General features: G+C 46.4%; 1 protein-coding gene across 1 annotated transcript in view; it reads left to right on the forward strand.

Moving 5' to 3' along the window:
* Nucleotides 1-17,168: 17,168 nt before the first annotated feature.
* LOC104327122 (rap1 GTPase-activating protein 1) overlaps nucleotides 17,169-18,054 on the forward strand; it is a 49,916-nt gene continuing 49,030 nt past the window's right edge. The window contains exon 1 of the mRNA XM_075438912.1: nucleotides 17,169-17,272. Coding sequence (XP_075295027.1) covers nucleotides 17,241-17,272 — 32 coding nt within the window. The 5' untranslated portion in view covers nucleotides 17,169-17,240. The remainder of the gene's footprint in view (nucleotides 17,273-18,054) is intronic.

Consider the following 18,054-nt stretch of genomic DNA (forward strand, 5'->3'; position numbering starts at 1 on the left):
CCTTTTCTCCAGATGTAATTTCACCATTCTAAAACGGGAAAGTTTTCAGCCAAAGAAGATGAGATGGAATGAGAAAAGTTAACCTGTAATTGCACAGAGTTCCTGTTCCCTATCTTGCTGGTCCTAGCCATGTATTCTTGTTGCTTATGTTACCAAACCTGTTATGCACTGAGCCTCCCTGACACGTTCTGATTGCTAACAAGGCATAAAACTAACCAAGTAAAAAGAAAAAAAGTGCTATTTTCTGTTGGGTTTAATAAACGAACAGTCACAAAAACATGCAGGAAGCGCCGGTACAGCCACAAGAGAGGAGAAAGGACCTCATGGCCTATTTCTGTATTGAAGAATAGGGGATGCCTCTTCCTTTCAACAGCATTAGATGGTTCTGCTAGGGAACTACACCTGAAATATTTGGAAATTACCACCCAACATTAAATATAGCCTCCTTGGGTTGGAATTCAGTGACTGTGCAACTCACTAACACTAAATAACTGTGGACTGAATAGTGATAGGCATGAGAGGAGGAGAAGAAGTTGAATTACTGTCGTGGAATGTAGCTTCCTGAGCAGGATTTGGCATTGCTTTCTGGCACTGGTGGGACCCGCACTGTCTGTCCTCGAGGTGTTCTTCCACTCCTATTGCATGATGTTGCACTTTTTTTCAAATTCTTTCAGTAATAGTGGGCTGGGAGAATGGGGGAGATGTTGCCAGACAAAGAGCTCACCTACCTATTTCATTGATGAGCTGTGCTGTGGAGAAAAAGAGTGCACTGTTGTTGCTGGTACTGGTCACTCTGAGTGTTGTGCTTTATAGCAAATGCAGCACAGAATCCCACGTGCTCCTCAACGCCTATTCTCAGCCTAAGGTGCTCCATAGTCTAATACAAAGCCACAGAACAGCAATTCAAGTACGGAAGGCCAGAGAGGATAACTTGGTAAGAAATGAAATAAGAAAGAAAAAAATCAGTAAAATGTATTTTAATAAAGGCAGTTTTTGCTTGAAAACTAGATCTGTAACAGTGATCCTTTTTTTTACTTTGTTAGATATTCTCCATTCAAAGGCAATGCTGTTTGTTTCAGCACGAGTTTTAGCACTAGTTTTCACTGCACTTTGCTCCAGCTATGTGCCGTAAAGGTAGCATACCTCAGAGGAGGAAGCTCAATGTGGTTCCTTTTTCTGCATCAGGAAAAACTGGTGTTACATTCCAGTTACATCCGTGCAAACAGGCTTTCACAGGGGTCAGTGAAAGAGCATTTTCTTTGTTACTTTATGAAAGCAAATAGACACATGACCTAAAGAACATAGCTTTTATCTTGGCATAGTTCCTCAATGGGTGAGCTGTCAGTTTATTTAGTGATACGTACAGGTTTTAATCAGTTCTGACATGGATTTGCATTTCTAATGGACACTGCCAAATTAGCAAGGGCACATCACAGTGCATTTCTGGTATGTGCCATGATCATGCCTTGTCGTACTGCAGTTTGTATGGCATCTGAATTGTCATCCTGGTACATTCTAGCATGGCATTGAGAAGATGGTTTGGATGTTTTTTCCTGTGAGGTGAACGACTGTTTCCAAGATCAGCCATCAGCTGCAGGGACAGTCTCACAAAGAGCACCATGCCACATCACTGCCAGACCAGGCTGCTATTTGTAAATCTGCGCTGTGAAAGACATACACCACTTTTGCTTTCTCCTGAGGCAGCAGCAGTAGTGATACTGCAACTCTTATTGTTTGTAAAGGGGAACTCTGTTTTATCAAGGTTACTGCTACTGAGAGATAGCTTTCTTGTTCACTGTAGGCAACAAAAAGCAGGACACTCTATGTGTGGAATTAAGTGTATATCTGGTTGAACTGGTGGCTTTAACAGAATTTATTAATGGTGATAACTGTGCCAGTCTACTTCTTTCACATGGTGCCTGTATTCATGAGAAAAGTGATGACTGATTGCAAAGGGCCTTTCCGTGAATATGAGAAGATTGCCCATGAAGGGAGAATTTCAGGGTAGAGTGGTCATAGCTCATGGACATCTGTGTTGGACTGAAGTCATATTTGATGCCAAACATGATCCACATCATCGTGCCACTGTTTCTTGAGAAGAGTTATCAAGTTTGCTGGCTACTGGCAACCTCTGATTCATAAGACTGTTCTGTGAAACACCTTGCAGATGAAGGATGTCAGAGTGATTCAGGAGATGGTGTTAACTATTTGAAAAGTTCTCACTGACAATTGGTGCATGGGAGATTGTAGTTTTGGCTGAAGAGACTTCTTTGAATATACCGGAACTACTGATGAGGTATATATTTTTGTCCACTGCCTCCTCTGTTCCTCCCTGCTTCCTCCAAATTTTGTCCCACTTGATTAAAAAAACGGGACAATAGTCTCTTTTCAGCATCACTGTTATATAACCCTATACTTCTCACACTTTAAAGTGTGGCAGCATGTGACACCCAGATCTCTCACAAATTTCCAGTCTACACCTGGTTGTAGATCCATTGATATCGACAAAGTCTCCAAGTCTCCACTGATATTTATGGAGTTTCCAAGTCTTTGATACATGGTGGTGCTACTTCTACTCTGATTCTTGTGCTCATTGAGCTGCTTAACAACAACTTTGACCATCATCAAGACTTCCTAAATTTCTAATTCAGCCCCTGCTATGAGATGTACATTTGGCCATCTGAAGAGTAGATAAGGGGCCTTCATGATGAGAGCTGACTCCTCTGCTTCCTTGGAAATATCATGTTCACCTGCTGTTTCTGAAATGATATTTGCAAAGTAGGGGATAGAGCAGAACAAGGAGTGTGTGGACATGAAGAAGAGTTGTAGCCTTTAGGTGATTTGTTTATGAGAACTGTAAAGGCCAAATGATGCACTGATCTTTATTTACGTAAAATCCCTGACAAGTGTTTTCTTGTATTGAGTACTACAGCTTTCTGCATCTCTTGCTTCTGCTTGCTCCTTTCCCCTTGCAACCCTACCCTGAAGTGTCCTTGCATGGCAGCCCAGCTACAAAGAAAGAACTTTGTTAAGCCTGTCTTACTATTTCTAACATTCCAAAGCTCAAGTACATTAAACTGGCAACATGAGTTTCTAGGGGATCAACACACTTCATCATGGGGCTGGAGAAGGCATAATACGTTCATTTCCATGCAAACTATGTCTGGCTTATTTAATGTAATTAAGACCAAAATATCAGTCATGAAGGCACTTCTAGAGATATTTTCAGAGATGATTTTATTATGCTCCTATTTTATGTTTTGTTAATTTGCAGGCTGAATGTTTTTCTTACATGTTGTACTGAAACTGGTAGGTCAGATAAGAAGTGTAGAATCTGACTGTGAACATGCTTCAAAACAAAACAAAGACAAAAGCAAGGCTTCTTTTGAATTGTGGCACTCTAAATGGAGAGGTTTTGGCTAGAAATTGCCATAGTAAGAGGTTTTTGTGGTAGGTCGATAAGAGACAACTGAAGTGGAACAGCTTGAAAAGCATACAGAAAAAGATGAAAAATAAAATCTGATATTCTCCAAATCAACACTGAGTGTGTGCCTTTGGATGAGTCAAGGGGAAAACAAATTACTGGTTTGGGGTGATAGATGAAATACTGGTATTATAAACAAGAGGCTGTGGGCAGCTGATTCCCCACATTTGATATGCCTATGGAAAACTCTTCAGGATGAGAGACTAAGTGCTTGTTGTTGCTGTTCCTGAAGTCTGTGGTTTAGCTGTTGACCCTTCTGAGTTCTCTCTATAGCATTCACACCAAGCCAGCTGGGGTTTGAGCACTAACGCAGTATGAATATTTATTGCCTTACAAATCGAACTGTCCTCATTTTGGTAGAGTCCCACTACTGATTATCGTTCTGCCTTTCATTCCACAAATACGTTTACATCAGTTATATCAGTATATTTATCAATTCTTACTGTTCTTTGAGAGGGAAATAAACACGTTGCCCTCCTTTCATTATGTTTTAGTTTATGCAGCTCTAGTTGCTGTTAGAAGATTGCTGGATTTTCCCTGTTCTCAGTTTTAGGTGTTACTGAAGCATTGCTGACATTCTTTATTTCAGGTCTACTATTTATAGCTGTTTAGAAATTGCTGGGTGTTTCCTATTCCAGTGAAGTGGTCACTTGCTATTTAAGAATGGCTAGACACTTTTTATCCCATGCCGATTTCACTGCAATCTACCAGGATTTTTTTGTTGTAGCAGTTCAGGTCCCTGCAGTCTAGGAATTCTGCAGGGTTCTTACCATCGTAGTGCTCTATGCAGGCTGGTTTTCTGGTGGTGCTCAGTTGTTTGTCCTCTTCGTGCCATCCAGGCCAGCAAGGTGCTTAACAAACTGGTCTGCAGACTCATTTTTTCTTAGTTATTCTGTTGAAGTTTGATATGGAAACACTGTTTTGTGAGACACGTTGTCTAACAGTATTCCAAAAAGTTTAGGGAGCACTTCTCTGTAACGTGTAAACTTGAAGTCACAGATGCAGTTTTTACTGCAGGGCTGATAGACAGAATACATTATGTATTTTATATGTGTACCTATACTGTACAGCCCACACATGCCAATTGTGCCCTATTGTGATATGTACTGTGCAAACATAGTAGGATATATGTTTAGCCATTCACACCAGAAAAATGTCCCCCACATTCTTCATTAATAGATTTTCTGGGTATTTGGAGTTAGTGTATGGTTCCTAAGTGGTACGCATTTTCTTACTGAATATCATGAAGTGATTCTTTTTAAGACGTTGTATATGCTAAGTAGTTGCCAAAGTAAGTATCAGCTGTTCTCTGCTGTCCCATATACTTACACTACTAGACCCTCCTTATTTTTTATGTCTTTACTGGTTAACAAATAAATGATCCATTATTTTTTCTCCTAATGCTCTGCATAAACCATCTTTGCCACTTTCCTGGTGGCCTGTCATTGTGGAATAATTGGTTGGTGCTTTTTGATGAAGCTCTCCCGAGGCAGTAATCGTAAACAGTCTGCATACTGTTTGCTTACTGTCCTGATTCAAGTGACAACGTCCTCCCCTTCCCATAATTAAAGAAAGAAGCTGTATTTCATGCTTTTCTGCTATTGAGGAGTAACAGCAAGGCAAGGGGAAGTGAGGAGGCTGTTCTTGTACCTGAGGAACTGAGCTCTGGTTCAGGTAGTCTCAATCTCCAGTTGCTACAAACCTTTCGGCTGTGACTTTAAGCGCAAATCCCGTGGCTCACCACAGGTCTCTCGAAAAACGGGTTTGTTTCTTTTTTTAGAATGGTGACTGGCTTTTATTTTGTGTGTTGCAAATAGGGCCGAGGTCTTACTCAGCTACCTTGCAGCCTCCTTCGATGGAAAAAAAAAACAAAAATAGAAATGTTTCACTGAAATACATCATTTCACGACAGTTCAGGTGTTGATGAAGTCCCAGAAATTAGCATAGCGAAACCCCCCCCCCATGTATTTATAAGTGAACTTTCGTAGCCGGGGGCGTGAGGCCTCTCGGCCTTCCCAGGCGTTCCCGAGGCCCGACGGCCTGCGGACCCGCCCGCGCCGCAGTGGATCGTGCCGTCCACACTAATAAGGGGCTGCTGCCTTTCTTAAAGGGGCCTCGGCACCTCTCCCGTCTCCCGGGAACCCGCCGAAAAGCAGGGGACTCCTGCCAGAGGAGGGGGCTCCGGGCTGGCGGTGCCCGGCGGCCGGGCGGGGCCGCTCCCTGCCACCCCCTGTGCTGCCGGCTGCGCGGACCCCTCCCGCTCCCTCGGGAGTTTCAGGCCGACAGAAATCATCCCAGCTGGTTCAGAGAAACTGGGAGCAGCTTTGCCCCTAATTCTGCAAAAGAAACTTACATGTCCGATTAGCTCCTCATCCAGGCGTTCCCCTGCTGCGCTCGCCCGCGCCGCTTCCCCCCACGTCAGGCCTCCCTTGCTCCCCATCCCGAGCATCTCTCCAGCAGTCTCAGAGCCAGTTTGGAGATGTGTGGGCACACGCAGGGCACAAAAACTTTGCGTGTGCGCCCTGTCTTCCCGGTTTGGATCAGACCGCTGTTGTTTGCCTTGTTTGAATACGGTTTCACTGCTGCAAACTGTTCAACTCGTTGGCCCAAGCCAGGCAAGGCCCGTATCTTCACCTATGTGCTCTTCAACCTTTCCTCACTCCGATGACTTGCTTCGCTGCTGTCAAAAATGTCTGTTTTATCATGACCCTGGCAATCCTTTCATTTCTCTGCCTTGATTTCATGTGTAATTCACAGACACAAACTGGTTTTGTATATCCGTATTTTACTGCTTTCAAGGGACTGGGCTGACTGAGAGTATGAAGAAAGTTTTTCTTTGTTAAAATTGTTAGTTAAAGCAAATGATGAAGTTAATTGTGTAGTAAAGCCCAGGAACTAAGTCCTTTCTCTTAGGAATGATTACTATGTAGATAATGCACTACTGTTTGCAAAATATGGGCTTATTAGCATGCCTTCCTCTGATAGAGCTGTCCTCACATCTCATGGTTTCCACCTGCCCGAGTTATCCTCGTGTTGAGCACCTGCAATATACTTCCACAGCAAGACTTGCTGGATGCTACAAACTCTCTCTTGATTTTCAGAGTGTGCTCACATATGCCAAGAAAATTGTTACCTGCTGAATGATTAGAAAACTTAATGACTTCTGGGTGGAAACCAGTGGTGAAGAATTTCAGCTTGGTTATAATCTGATACACTGCAGTGCTTGAAACTCTTACATTTCATACTGAAATGATGAGCTGTGAGCTTTTGAACATTTCATGTGTTTTGGTTTCGGCTGCCGCCGGCAACAAAAGCGCCACGCGGCCGCCCCTCCCCCCGCCGGCGTGCGGAGGAGAATGGAAAGAAAAAGGCAGAAACTGGTGGGTCGGGATAAGGGCAGTTTAACAGAACAGCAAACAGAGGGAAAACAGGAACAACAACGATACAGATAAGGAGAAAACACAACCACGAACCGTACAACAGCCGCTCTCCCGAAACCGGACCGGCGCTGCGCCCGCCCAAGCCGCGAGTGCGTTCCCGCCGCGCCGCTCCCCGCCACCGGAACCCAGCGTGACGTCACATGGTATGGAATACCCGGCTCTGTTTGGCCAGGTGGGGTCAGCCCCCACCCCCCGGCTGTGCCCCTTACTGGATTCCGATGAAAATTAACCCTGTTCTGGCCAAACCCAGGACATTATCCACCCCTTATTCCATACCATCTACGTCATGCCCAGGTCCCCCATTGTCCAGTTGATCACCACTTCTCCTGTCTCCAGATATCATTCCTTTAGTCTATGGATCATCACTCTAAAGTGTCCATTGAGTTCATTTAATCCATGACTTCAGGCTCCATCTGTCGTTATGGTCTTCCGTGGCAGGGGAGGTGATGTGTGGTGATGGGCGGTCACTTGCTGCATCCGGAGCTCACGGCTGATGTATCTGGTGCAGCCCGTGCCCACAGTCTGCAGGAGATGTTGATCTTGATGAAGTTGCTGGATGCCAGTTGTTGAAAACCAGGTCCAGTTCCATCATCGCTGTGCTCTGCTAGGTTTTCATCGAAAAAGTCCATCCTTCTTTAATCTGGACGATTCTTACTATGCTACTACTGGTACAAAATATAACAATTATAACAGTGATAACAGACAGTGACAGGGTTATTTAACAACTAACTTTATACAATTTATTTATGGACTATTCTCGCCCAAAATTAAATCCCCATGAGGTACACATCGGACTTCCCCATCCTTCCGCATTACCCACCAGGTACACCCAGGTCCTTGAGCAAAAGCAATCCCCCGGACGGGCTTGCCTTTGCCCGAGGCAGGACTAACCCAAACCATCTTCCCTAACATGTTCCGCATGTGCACTACAGGGACTTTATCCCCTTCTACTGGGCGCTGAGGTTTTGACTGGGCAGGACCAGCCCTGTTGGTGGACCCTCTGGTGTTGACCAACCAGGTGGCCTTTGCTAAATGGGTATCCCAATTTTTGAAAGTCCCACCCCCCATTGCCCTCAAAGTGGTTTTTAGCAGCCCATTGTAACGTTCGATCTTTCCAGAGGCTGGTGCATGGTAGGGGATGTGATACACCCACTCAATACCGTGTTCTTTGGCCCAGGTGTCTATGAGGCTGTTGCGAAAGTGAGTCCCGTTGTCCGACTCGATTCTTTCGGGAGTGCCATGTCGCCACAGGACTTGTTTTTCCAGGCCCAGGATGGTATTCCGGGCGGTGGCATGGGGCACAGGGTAGGTTTCCAGCCATCCGGTGGTGGCCTCCACCATTGTGAGTACATAGCGCTTGCCTTGGCGGGTTTGTGGCAGTGTGATGTAGTCAATCTGCCAAGCCTCCCCATATTTATATTTTAGCCATCGTCCTCCATACCACTGAGGCTTTACCCGCTTGGCTTGCTTGATTGCAGCGCATGTCTCACATTCATGGATAACCTGTGCAATAGTGTCCATGGTCAAGTCCACCCCTCGGTCACGAGCCCATCTGTATGTCGCGTCTCTTCCTTGGTGGCCCGAGGTGTCATGGGCCCACCGAGCTATAAAGAGTTCACCCTTATGTTGCCAGTCCAGATCCACCTGAGCCACTTCAATCTTAGCAGCCTGATCTACCTGGTGGTTGTTTTGATGTTCTTCAGTGGCCCGACTCTTAGGGACGTGGGCGTCCACGTGACGGACTTTTACAGCCAACTGCTCTAGCCGGGCAGCAATATCTTGCCACAATGGGGCAGCCCAGATAGGTTTGCCTCTGCGCTGCCAGTTGTTCTTCTTCCATTGCTGCAGCCACCCCCACAAGGCATTGGCCACCATCCAAGAGTCAGTGTAAAGATAGAGCACTGGCCACTTCTCTCGACTGGCAATGTCTAAAGCCAGCTGGATGGCTTTCACCTCTGCAAACTGGCTGGACTCACCTTCTCCCTCAGCAGTTTCCGCGACTTGTCGTGTAGGGCTCCATACAGCAGCCTTCCACCTCCGCTGCTTCCCCACAATGCGACAGGACCCATCCGTGAACAGGGCATACTCTTTCTTATCTTCTGGCAGCTGGTTATACAGTGGGGCCTCTTCAGCACGTGTCACCTCCTCCTCTGGCGATGCTCCAAAATCTTTGCCTTCTGGCCAGTCCATGATGACCTCCAGAATTCCTGGGCGACTGGGGTTTCCCATTCGGGCGCGCTGGGTGATCAGAGCGACCCACTTACTCCACGTAGCATCGGTGGCATGATGCGTAGAGGGGACCCTCTCTTTGAACATCCAGCCCAGGACTGGCAATCGTGGAGCTAGGAGGAGCTGTGCTTCAGTGCCGACCACTTCTGAAGCAGCTCGAACGCCTTCATATGCTGCCAGAATCTCTTTTTCAGTGGGAGTATAGCGGGCCTCGGATCCTTTGTATCCCCGGCTCCAGAACCCCAGGGGTCGACCTCGAGTCTCCCCTGGTGCTTTCTGCCAGAGACTCCAGGTTGGGCCATTCTCCCCGGCTGCGGTGTAGAGCACGTTTTTAACATCTTGCCCTGACCGGACTGGACCAAGGGCTACGGCATGAACTATCTCCCGTTTAATCTGTTCAAATGCCTGTCGTTGCTCAGGGCCCCATTCAAAATCATTCTTCTTCCGGGTCACGTGGTACAGAGGACTCACAATTTGGCTGTAATTTGGGATGTGCATCCTCCAAAAACCCACAACACCCAGGAAGGCCTGTGCTTCCTTTTTGCTGGTGGGTGGAGACATAGCTGCTATTTTGTTGATGACATCCATTGGGATTTGACGGCGCCCATCCTGCCATTTTATTCCCAAAAACTGGATCTCTTGCGCAGGTCCCTTGACTTTACTTCGCTTAATGGCGAAACCGGCTTTCAGAAGGATCTGAACTATTTTCTCCCCTTTCTCGAAAACCTCCTCCGCTGTGTCGCCCCATATAATGATGTCATCGATGTACTGCAGATGTTCTGGGGCTTCACCATTTTCCAGCGCAGTCTGGATTAGTCCATGGCAAATGGTGGGACTGTGTTTCCACCCCTGGGGCAGTCGATTCCAGGTGTACTGGATGCCCCTCCAGGTGAAAGCAAACTGTGGCCTGCACTCTGCTGCCAAAGGGATGGAGAAGAATGCATTAGCGATGTCAATTGTAGCGTACCACTTGGCTGCCTTTGACTCCAGCTGATACTGAAGTTCTAGCATGTCTGGCACGGCAGCACTCAGCGGTGGTGTGACTTCATTCAGGCCACGGTAGTCTATTGTCAGTCTCCACTCTCCAGTAGATTTTCTTACTGGCCATATGGGACTATTAAAGGGTGAGCGAGTTTTGGTGATCACTCCTTGACTCTCCAGCTGGCGGATCAGCTGATGAATGGGGAGAAGGGAGTCTCGGTTGGTACGATACTGTCGCCGGTGCACCGTTGTGGTGGCGATGGGTACCTGTTGTTCTTCAACCCTCAGCAACCCCACAACGGAAGGATCCTCCGAGAGACCAGGCAAAATGGACAGCTGTTTAATTTCTTCCGTCTCCACAGCAGCTATGCCAAAAGCCCACCGATACCCCTTTGGGTCCTTGAAATAGCCTCTCCTAAGATAGTCTATCCCAAGGATGCACGGAGCCTCGGGGCCAGTTACAATGGGGTGCTTCTGCCAGTCCTGCCCAGTGAGGCTCACTTCAGCCTCCAGTAGACTCAGCTCTTGGGACCCCCCTGTCACTCCCGAAATGCAAATGGACTCTGACCCTTTGAACTCTGATGGCATTAAAGTACACTGTGCACCAGTGTCCACTAGAGCTTTATACTCTTGTGGATCTGACGTGCCAGGCCACCGAATCCACACCGTCCAATAGACACGGTTGTCCCTTTCCTCCACCTGGCTGGAGGCAGGGCCCCTCTAATCCTCGTCAGAGAAATTGCTGCTCACCTGCTGTAAAAATGACTTGGAGGTCCCCTCCAGAGGATCAGAATCAAGGTCAAACTTTCTACCTGGTCTGGAGAGCTGGCTTTTGGAAACTGGAGCGGCACTTTTCCTAACAGAATCCCCTTTGGTGATTGTTTTACCTCGCAACTCACGTACTCGGGCCTCTAGACTTGAGGTGGGTTTTCCATCCCACTTCCTCATGTCCTCTCCGTGGTCACGCAAGTAGAACCACAGGGTGCCCCGTGGTGTGTAGCCTCTGTATTCCCTCTCCTGAGCAGGGAAACGCTTGCCCCTAATAGCTGAGATGATGGCCCGTACAGGTGGGGAGTAGGACCTACTCTCTTTCATTTGTCGGACCTCCCGGGCCAGTTTCTCCACAGCTGAGACAAGGGAGGAAGAGAGACTTTCCTCATATTGGCGGAGTCTGACAGCCACCTCGTCCACTGTTGGTACGTCTTTACCTTTCCAGTTTACAACTGCCAGTGAGTTGGCATGCGAGGAGGGTGCGCTCCGCACAAACTTCCTCCACATGGATTGTGAGCACTGGAGTTCATCTGGGTCTGTGGGTACCTGCTCATCGTCTGTGTCACAGTAAACCAGCTCCCGCACAGCTAATTCCCTCAAGTACTGAATACCCCTTTCCATATTGGTCCACTTGCCAGGATAGCATACAAAATCGTCACTGAAGGGGTATCTCTCCCTCACGCCTGACAGAAGTCTCCTCCAGAGGCTGAGGACTTGTTCCTTTTTCCCAATGGCCTTGTCAATGCCCCCATCCCTGGCCAGGGATCCCAGCTGCTTGGCTTCCTTGCCCTCTAATTCCAAGCTGCTGGCCCCGTTATCCCAGCACCGCAGCAGCCAGGTGGCAATGTGCTCGCCTGGGTGGCGGCTGAAATCTTTGCGCATGTCTCGCAGCTCGCTCAGGGACAGGGACCGGGTGATGATCTCTGTCTCTATCTCCCGTGATGACCCTGGCTCATCGTCATCCCTCCCGGAGCGATCTGCTCTCTTTGCGTCTTTCTTTAATTTTACGGGGGCGACTGCAACCGGCACAGGTTGGTCATTGGGCTCAGTCACTGTGCCTGCTGCTGGAGCTGCAGCAGCTGCCGTGCCCGCCGGGGGAGCCGGGACCACACCAGTGGCTGCAGCAGCCGTGGTGCCGGTCGGGGGGGCTGTGACTGCCTGCTGGGCTGGAGGGGCTGCAGGGCCGGCTGGGGGGGCAGTGCCAGTCGCAGTGCCTGCTGCTTCGTTTCCCCCCCTTTCCCCTTTAGGGCACTGAACAGTGTTGAACATGGCTCGGTAGGCGTGGGCCAGACCCCAGCACGTTGCTGTGATCTGTGTCTCTCTGGAGTTCCCAGGGTGGCAGCACACTTTTTGCAGATATTTTACTAGTTTGTCCGGATTCTGTACTTGCTCAGGGGTGAGTTTAAAAAACATCGGGGGTGTCCACTGCCCTAGGTACTTGCCCATGCTGTCCCACACACCCAGCCACTCACAGCTATCCGGCCCCGGGGCAGGTCTCTGCACGATGTTCTTAACGACTTGCTTAACCCTAAACAAAACCTGCAACCCATTCAAGAGGCATAACAAAAGGAGAGTGCTGCCCTGAGCATCCCACGGGTACTCGAAATTCTCAAAAGCAGTTAGGACCAGCCTGAGGGAGAGAGGGGGGGGGGGCGAAAGAGTGGGGGAAGGTATCCCCTTCGGTTTTCCCCACAGACTGGGTTTGATTATTAACAAAATCTAAGACATAGGATCCGAGGTACGGAAATGACCGCAGTGCCGCATGCAAATACAAGACTAATTTCATGCACAGTGATGTTATCATATCATAAGTCGATATCGTACAGTACAGCAAAATCATCATCCTGATCTTTTTTCCCGAGGTAACAAACAGCACGGCCACAAACACATACAGGAAGTAAGGATTTACGTAGCAGAGATATTTGATCAAAGTCAGAAACATTTTTGCCGGAAACTTTAACTAACACAGTAAATGCGTATAACAAAATTTAAGCAAATCTAAGAAAACAGTTTTAACACCCGCTGCTCAGCCCTGCCGTTATCCCTGCCCCACGCTTGGGCGCCAATAAAATGTTTTGGTTTCGGCTGCCGCCGGCAACAAAAGCGCCACGCGGCCGCCCCTCCCCCCGCCGGCGTGCGGAGGAGAATGGAAAGAAAAAGGCAGAAACTGGTGGGTCGGGATAAGGGCAGTTTAACAGAACAGCAAACAGAGGGAAAACAGGAACAACAACGATACAGATAAGGAGAAAACACAACCACGAACCGTACAACAGCCGCTCTCCCGAAACCGGACCGGCGCTGCGCCCGCCCAAGCCGCGAGTGCGTTCCCGCCGTGCCGCTCCCCGCCACCGGAACCCAGCGTGACGTCACATGGTATGGAATACCCGGCTCTGTTTGGCCAGGTGGGGTCAGCCCCCACCCCCCGGCTGTGCCCCTTACTGGATTCCGATGAAAATTAACCCTGTTCTGGCCAAACCCAGGACAGCTTTTGAACATTTCATGTCACAGGTGTTCTAACATGCAGTAAGTAAAATCACAGAATAAATTAGGACAGAAAGGTCTCATTTAGTTCAACTACCCTGCCCAAACTGGACAGCTTCAGAGGTAGAACAGGTTGCTGAGGGCCTTGTCTATACATCTTCTGAACATCTCTGAGAATGGAGATTACTCACCCTCCCTTGGCACTTCTTGCCAGTACTGATCAACTCTCTCAGGAGGAACCTTTTTCCTTTACATATAGCTGAAATTTTCCTTAGTGCAGCCTAAATGTTACCTCTTGCCCTTCTGCTGTGCACATAGGTGAGAACCTGTAAATCACTTCTGTGGAGGAGTTGCTTCCTTTTTTCTGAATTGTGGCCGTTTCGGTCATCTCTGAAATTAGCAAGTAATTCCATAATTTCTGTCCATATGACTTTTCCCTGTTGATAAATATCCAGAGTTATGCTGCCAAAATCTCCCCCAATTGATACAATACTGACAGTTAGATAAATTAATAAATATTTCTCATATCATTATGTTCTACTAGCAGGCAACTTTGCTCAAAGCTTGAAAATAAACTGAGTTGTTATCTAGTGGCTCTGCCAGGAGATTGATGACATCCTTTCATGGGCCCATTTAAAATACTGTTGCTTGTAAAAAAAGGTAGTCCTGACATATCCCATTTCCATCCCTGGCCACTTTTTCCAGTCCCTTTCATTGCACCAGCACTAGCATTCAGGATGTCAGCTGGGTAAGCTGGCTGATCCAAGTGGGACTATCCTGGTGTCAGTGTGGTACGCAGGCATCTTAAGCTGTTTTTGCAACTGTGCTGACAGACTCCAAGCTCTGTTTTTCCTGGCCCTGGGTGACAGTGAAGGTTACTCTCTCTGTGCCAGTTTATCTGTGTGTGGAACAGCGGTAATAGTGGGAACCAATACCAATATCGTATTGTGAGATCTTCAAACAAAGGTTGCAAGGAAATGCAAAGTGTTAGTACTTGTATGGAAACAGTTTCTGCTAGATTCTCTATAGACAAATGTGAAGAACCAGTCAGCTGATAATCTAAGGGTAATTTAAAGGCTTGTAGAAATCGCAGGTTATTATAATTTTAGTAATCAGGTTATGAATAATACTCATTTAAAATTGTAAAATAGTGGAATAGTCACACAGGAAGTCCAGTATGAGTCTAATATTCAGAATAATATGCATAAATTTATGTTCCTATGTCTGTGGGTATACAGGTATCACTATCTGCTGTTCACTGAAAAGCCAAGCATAGAATCATAGAATGGTTTGGGCTGGAAGGGGCCCCATAGATCATCTAGTTCCAACCCCCCTGCCGTGGGCAGGGACATCTTCCACTAGACCAGGTTGCTCAAAGCCCCATCCAACGTGGCCTTGAACACTGCCAGGGAGGGGGCAGCCACAGCTTCTCTGGGCAACCCGTTCCAGTGTCTCACCACACTCATCATAAAGAATTTCTTCCACATATCCAGTCTAAATCTACCCTTTTTCAGTTTCAAGTCATTACCCCTTGTCCTATCACTGCGTGTCCTTGTAAAAAGTCCCTCTCCAGCTTTCTTGTAGGTCCTCTTTAGGTACTGGAAGGCCGCAATAAGGTCACCCTGCAGCCTTCTCTTCTCCAGGCTGAACAACCCCAAGTCTCTCAGCCTTTCTGCACAGGAGAGGTGTTCCAGCCCTCTGATTATTTTTGTGGCCCTCCTCTGGACCCACTCCAACAGGTCCATCTCTTTCCTGTGAAAATATGACTGCTTTTGTAATACTTACAATGCCAGTTTTCTAACTTTTATTGAGTTTTGACATACTTTGTTCTTAGACTACTTTTCTGGAAACAAAACATATTTTAGACCGTCTTTGTGGATGTGTCTGTACACCATTATCCTTTAGTAATCTTTGGAATAGTTATCTTCTACCAAAATTAGGGGAATAAGGTCTCAAAGATAATTTGTTGATGTGATAATTTTCTCAAAAATGTATTTTGATGATTTGATAATTATCTCTTTGCTATAATTATCTGAAAGAGAATTTGTTTTCTTATCTCAGAGAAAAAGTTCTTATAAACTTAATTAAAATGGTCAACCAGGAAAAAAAATTCCTGTAAATGTCCCAAAAGAGGGAAAGGTTGCAAAGTGAACCTCATTAAAGATTCAGTGCACAAGAAGGGTCATGTAAATGCTCCAGCAGATTCAATCAGAGTTCTTAGACGTGGAACCACAATGCAAAACAAATCCATGTGAAATTCGTTGTTGTTCCATCTGTAGAAGTTGTTAGTTCTCATGCTCATGTGCAAATGAAAAGGTGCTGACTTTTTCTTTAATTAAAATAAAGCATTTCTACCCTGCATAATAGTGGAGAAAAGCTTGACAAAGCTTGATCCATGGAGTTTTGAAAACAAGAGCGTAATTAAAAACAGTTGTAGATACAAACAATCACAGTGCCCTCTTAAAAAGAGTTGCCAGTTTTTAGAAGTCTTACTCATAAATGAGATTGCAATACCAATAATTTTTATTAGGCACTTTATTTTTAATGTAATTTCAGGAAACTCTTTATTACTTCTGGTAAAATTCTTTCAGATATTTTTTCAAAAGATGGGAAAAGTTAAATAGGGCAGAAAAGCCAATGATGACGTACTGTTTGAGCACCCTAGTATCCTTTTTTTTTGTCTATGTGGTGCCTTTGCCACAGCTATAGTCACAGGAAGAATTAACAGGAGAAATCACTGTAATTTTGGATATGATCTAGTAGGAGGTCCCCCTAGCAGACTGGTGGGACCAGAATGAGTCAGGCTGAGTTGCTCCAGTGCGAAATGGAGGGGTTAATCTGGCCTGGGAATTAAACCTAATTTTGCTATGAGAAAGATCTAAAGCACTCACCCAGTTGTAGGTAGTACCCCTCTACAAAGGCAAAATGCTTTAAACACCTTTACCTAAGTCTGCCAGAACTCATTTTACCATGACCTAAGATTGGTACCACATAGGAAATTCTATAATTTTCTACAAAAATTGTGACTGAATAATCATTCCAATCCACAAGTCAGCCTCATGACTCATGATTGCCAAAGGCATTTGCAGAAAGTACTATGCTGTCCTGTTCCCTCAGGTTATCTTCTTTCAGTGCCTTTTCTATGGGACTAAGTCAGTACTAAGTAAGCATTTTCCAGATTTTTCCAGTGTGCTACTTTCCCCTACTCTGATCTATACACATGAATCTGCATGACCCAGTTCAGTGTCACCAAATAACTATCATTATACTTGAGAGGACTGAAAAACTGTGCTTTTCTATGGGAAGAAAAAAAAACACAACACCCTCTCATTTTTAAAGGTCATCGCTGCAGGTCTGGGATTAGGAATGCAGGGAGCAGGATGTGGGTGTACAGAGCTGCCCATGCTCCACCTATGGAGCTGCTGGTCTGGCCCCTTCCCCTAGGACCAAGCTTCTCTGCTTAAGAGCCCAGCTGCTCCACAGGCTGGCTGTTTAATCGACAATGATCTCTAGTTTCCAGTATGATAGCACTGACCTGCTTGCTCTCCATTCATCTGCAGGTGGGGGCAGCGGAAGAGAAAGGGAGGGAGGGAGAGGGAGGACACTGCAACCTACGTGAATAATTGATAGTGCAAGGAAAGGAGAGCAGCTGGGTTCCCTGTCTCCATCCGCTCACCAGCTGGGGATGAGAGATCCTTGCTCAGGTAGGGAACGAACGGCTTAGCTGCTTTTATTCTCATCCTGCCTGTAATGCCAATTAAATATATTTTGCATCTAGAAGGAATGGGAGCAAAGATAGCTGGGGGAGGGTTGATCCAGGTCTTCTCTGCTGCTTGCGTGGCGTTGTGTAATGGATGGATCTTGGGGCAGTTTCAGCTTCAGCAGGGTAAGTGGCTGTATGCTTTTTAAAAGACGTTGTTTCATACTGCATTGTATAGAGAAGCTGTTGGAGAGAGAGACAGAGAGTGGAGGGGGGGAGAGCAGATATCTGTGTAGGAAATGAGACAAACTGAAGAGATGGAGGGGCATGAAAGAGGGTCTGTCCAGTCTCAAAGGAATCCCACCCTGATTCTGTCAACCTTTGGCATAGCATGATGAGTCGAGTGGGCAGTGAGGAGTGCTGTCTGTGCACACTCAGTACTATATTTAGAAGCTGGGTGCATAGGTCTGTGGAAAGAGCTGATGTGAAAACACGTATGTTTCTATCTGTGGATGCATCTATGAGTTTGTGACGACCAGGCGTACTATTGTAGTAATACGTAAAAAAAGACGGTTTCTGCCCTGAAGAATTTACTGTTGAAGAATATGCTGCTGTGTTTATGTGGTACTGCGCAGCTTCTGTGGAGCTTCTGATGTTCCTACTATGACTCAAGCAATTAATAAAATTGCAGACATCAATTTCTCTGTTACAGCTAATGCAGATTTTTCCTATGCAAGCAAGATAAAATACAAATGCAGTTGTAAGAGTGAAAAAATTCTGTTAACAAAAACTGGGAGAATACATAGCAAAAGGTATAGACACCAATTACTGTAATACATACATCAACATACATACAAGGATACCAGAAAGAACAGAAACTTGTGTGTCAGTCCCTAAAACACACAATAACTATAAAGTGCATAATAATCTATGCAAATATAGTCAAAGATATGGATTACAATGTAGTA

This window comes from Opisthocomus hoazin, chromosome 1 (assembly GCF_030867145.1).
Source record: "Opisthocomus hoazin isolate bOpiHoa1 chromosome 1, bOpiHoa1.hap1, whole genome shotgun sequence".
Taxonomy (NCBI): domain Eukaryota; kingdom Metazoa; phylum Chordata; class Aves; order Opisthocomiformes; family Opisthocomidae; genus Opisthocomus; species Opisthocomus hoazin.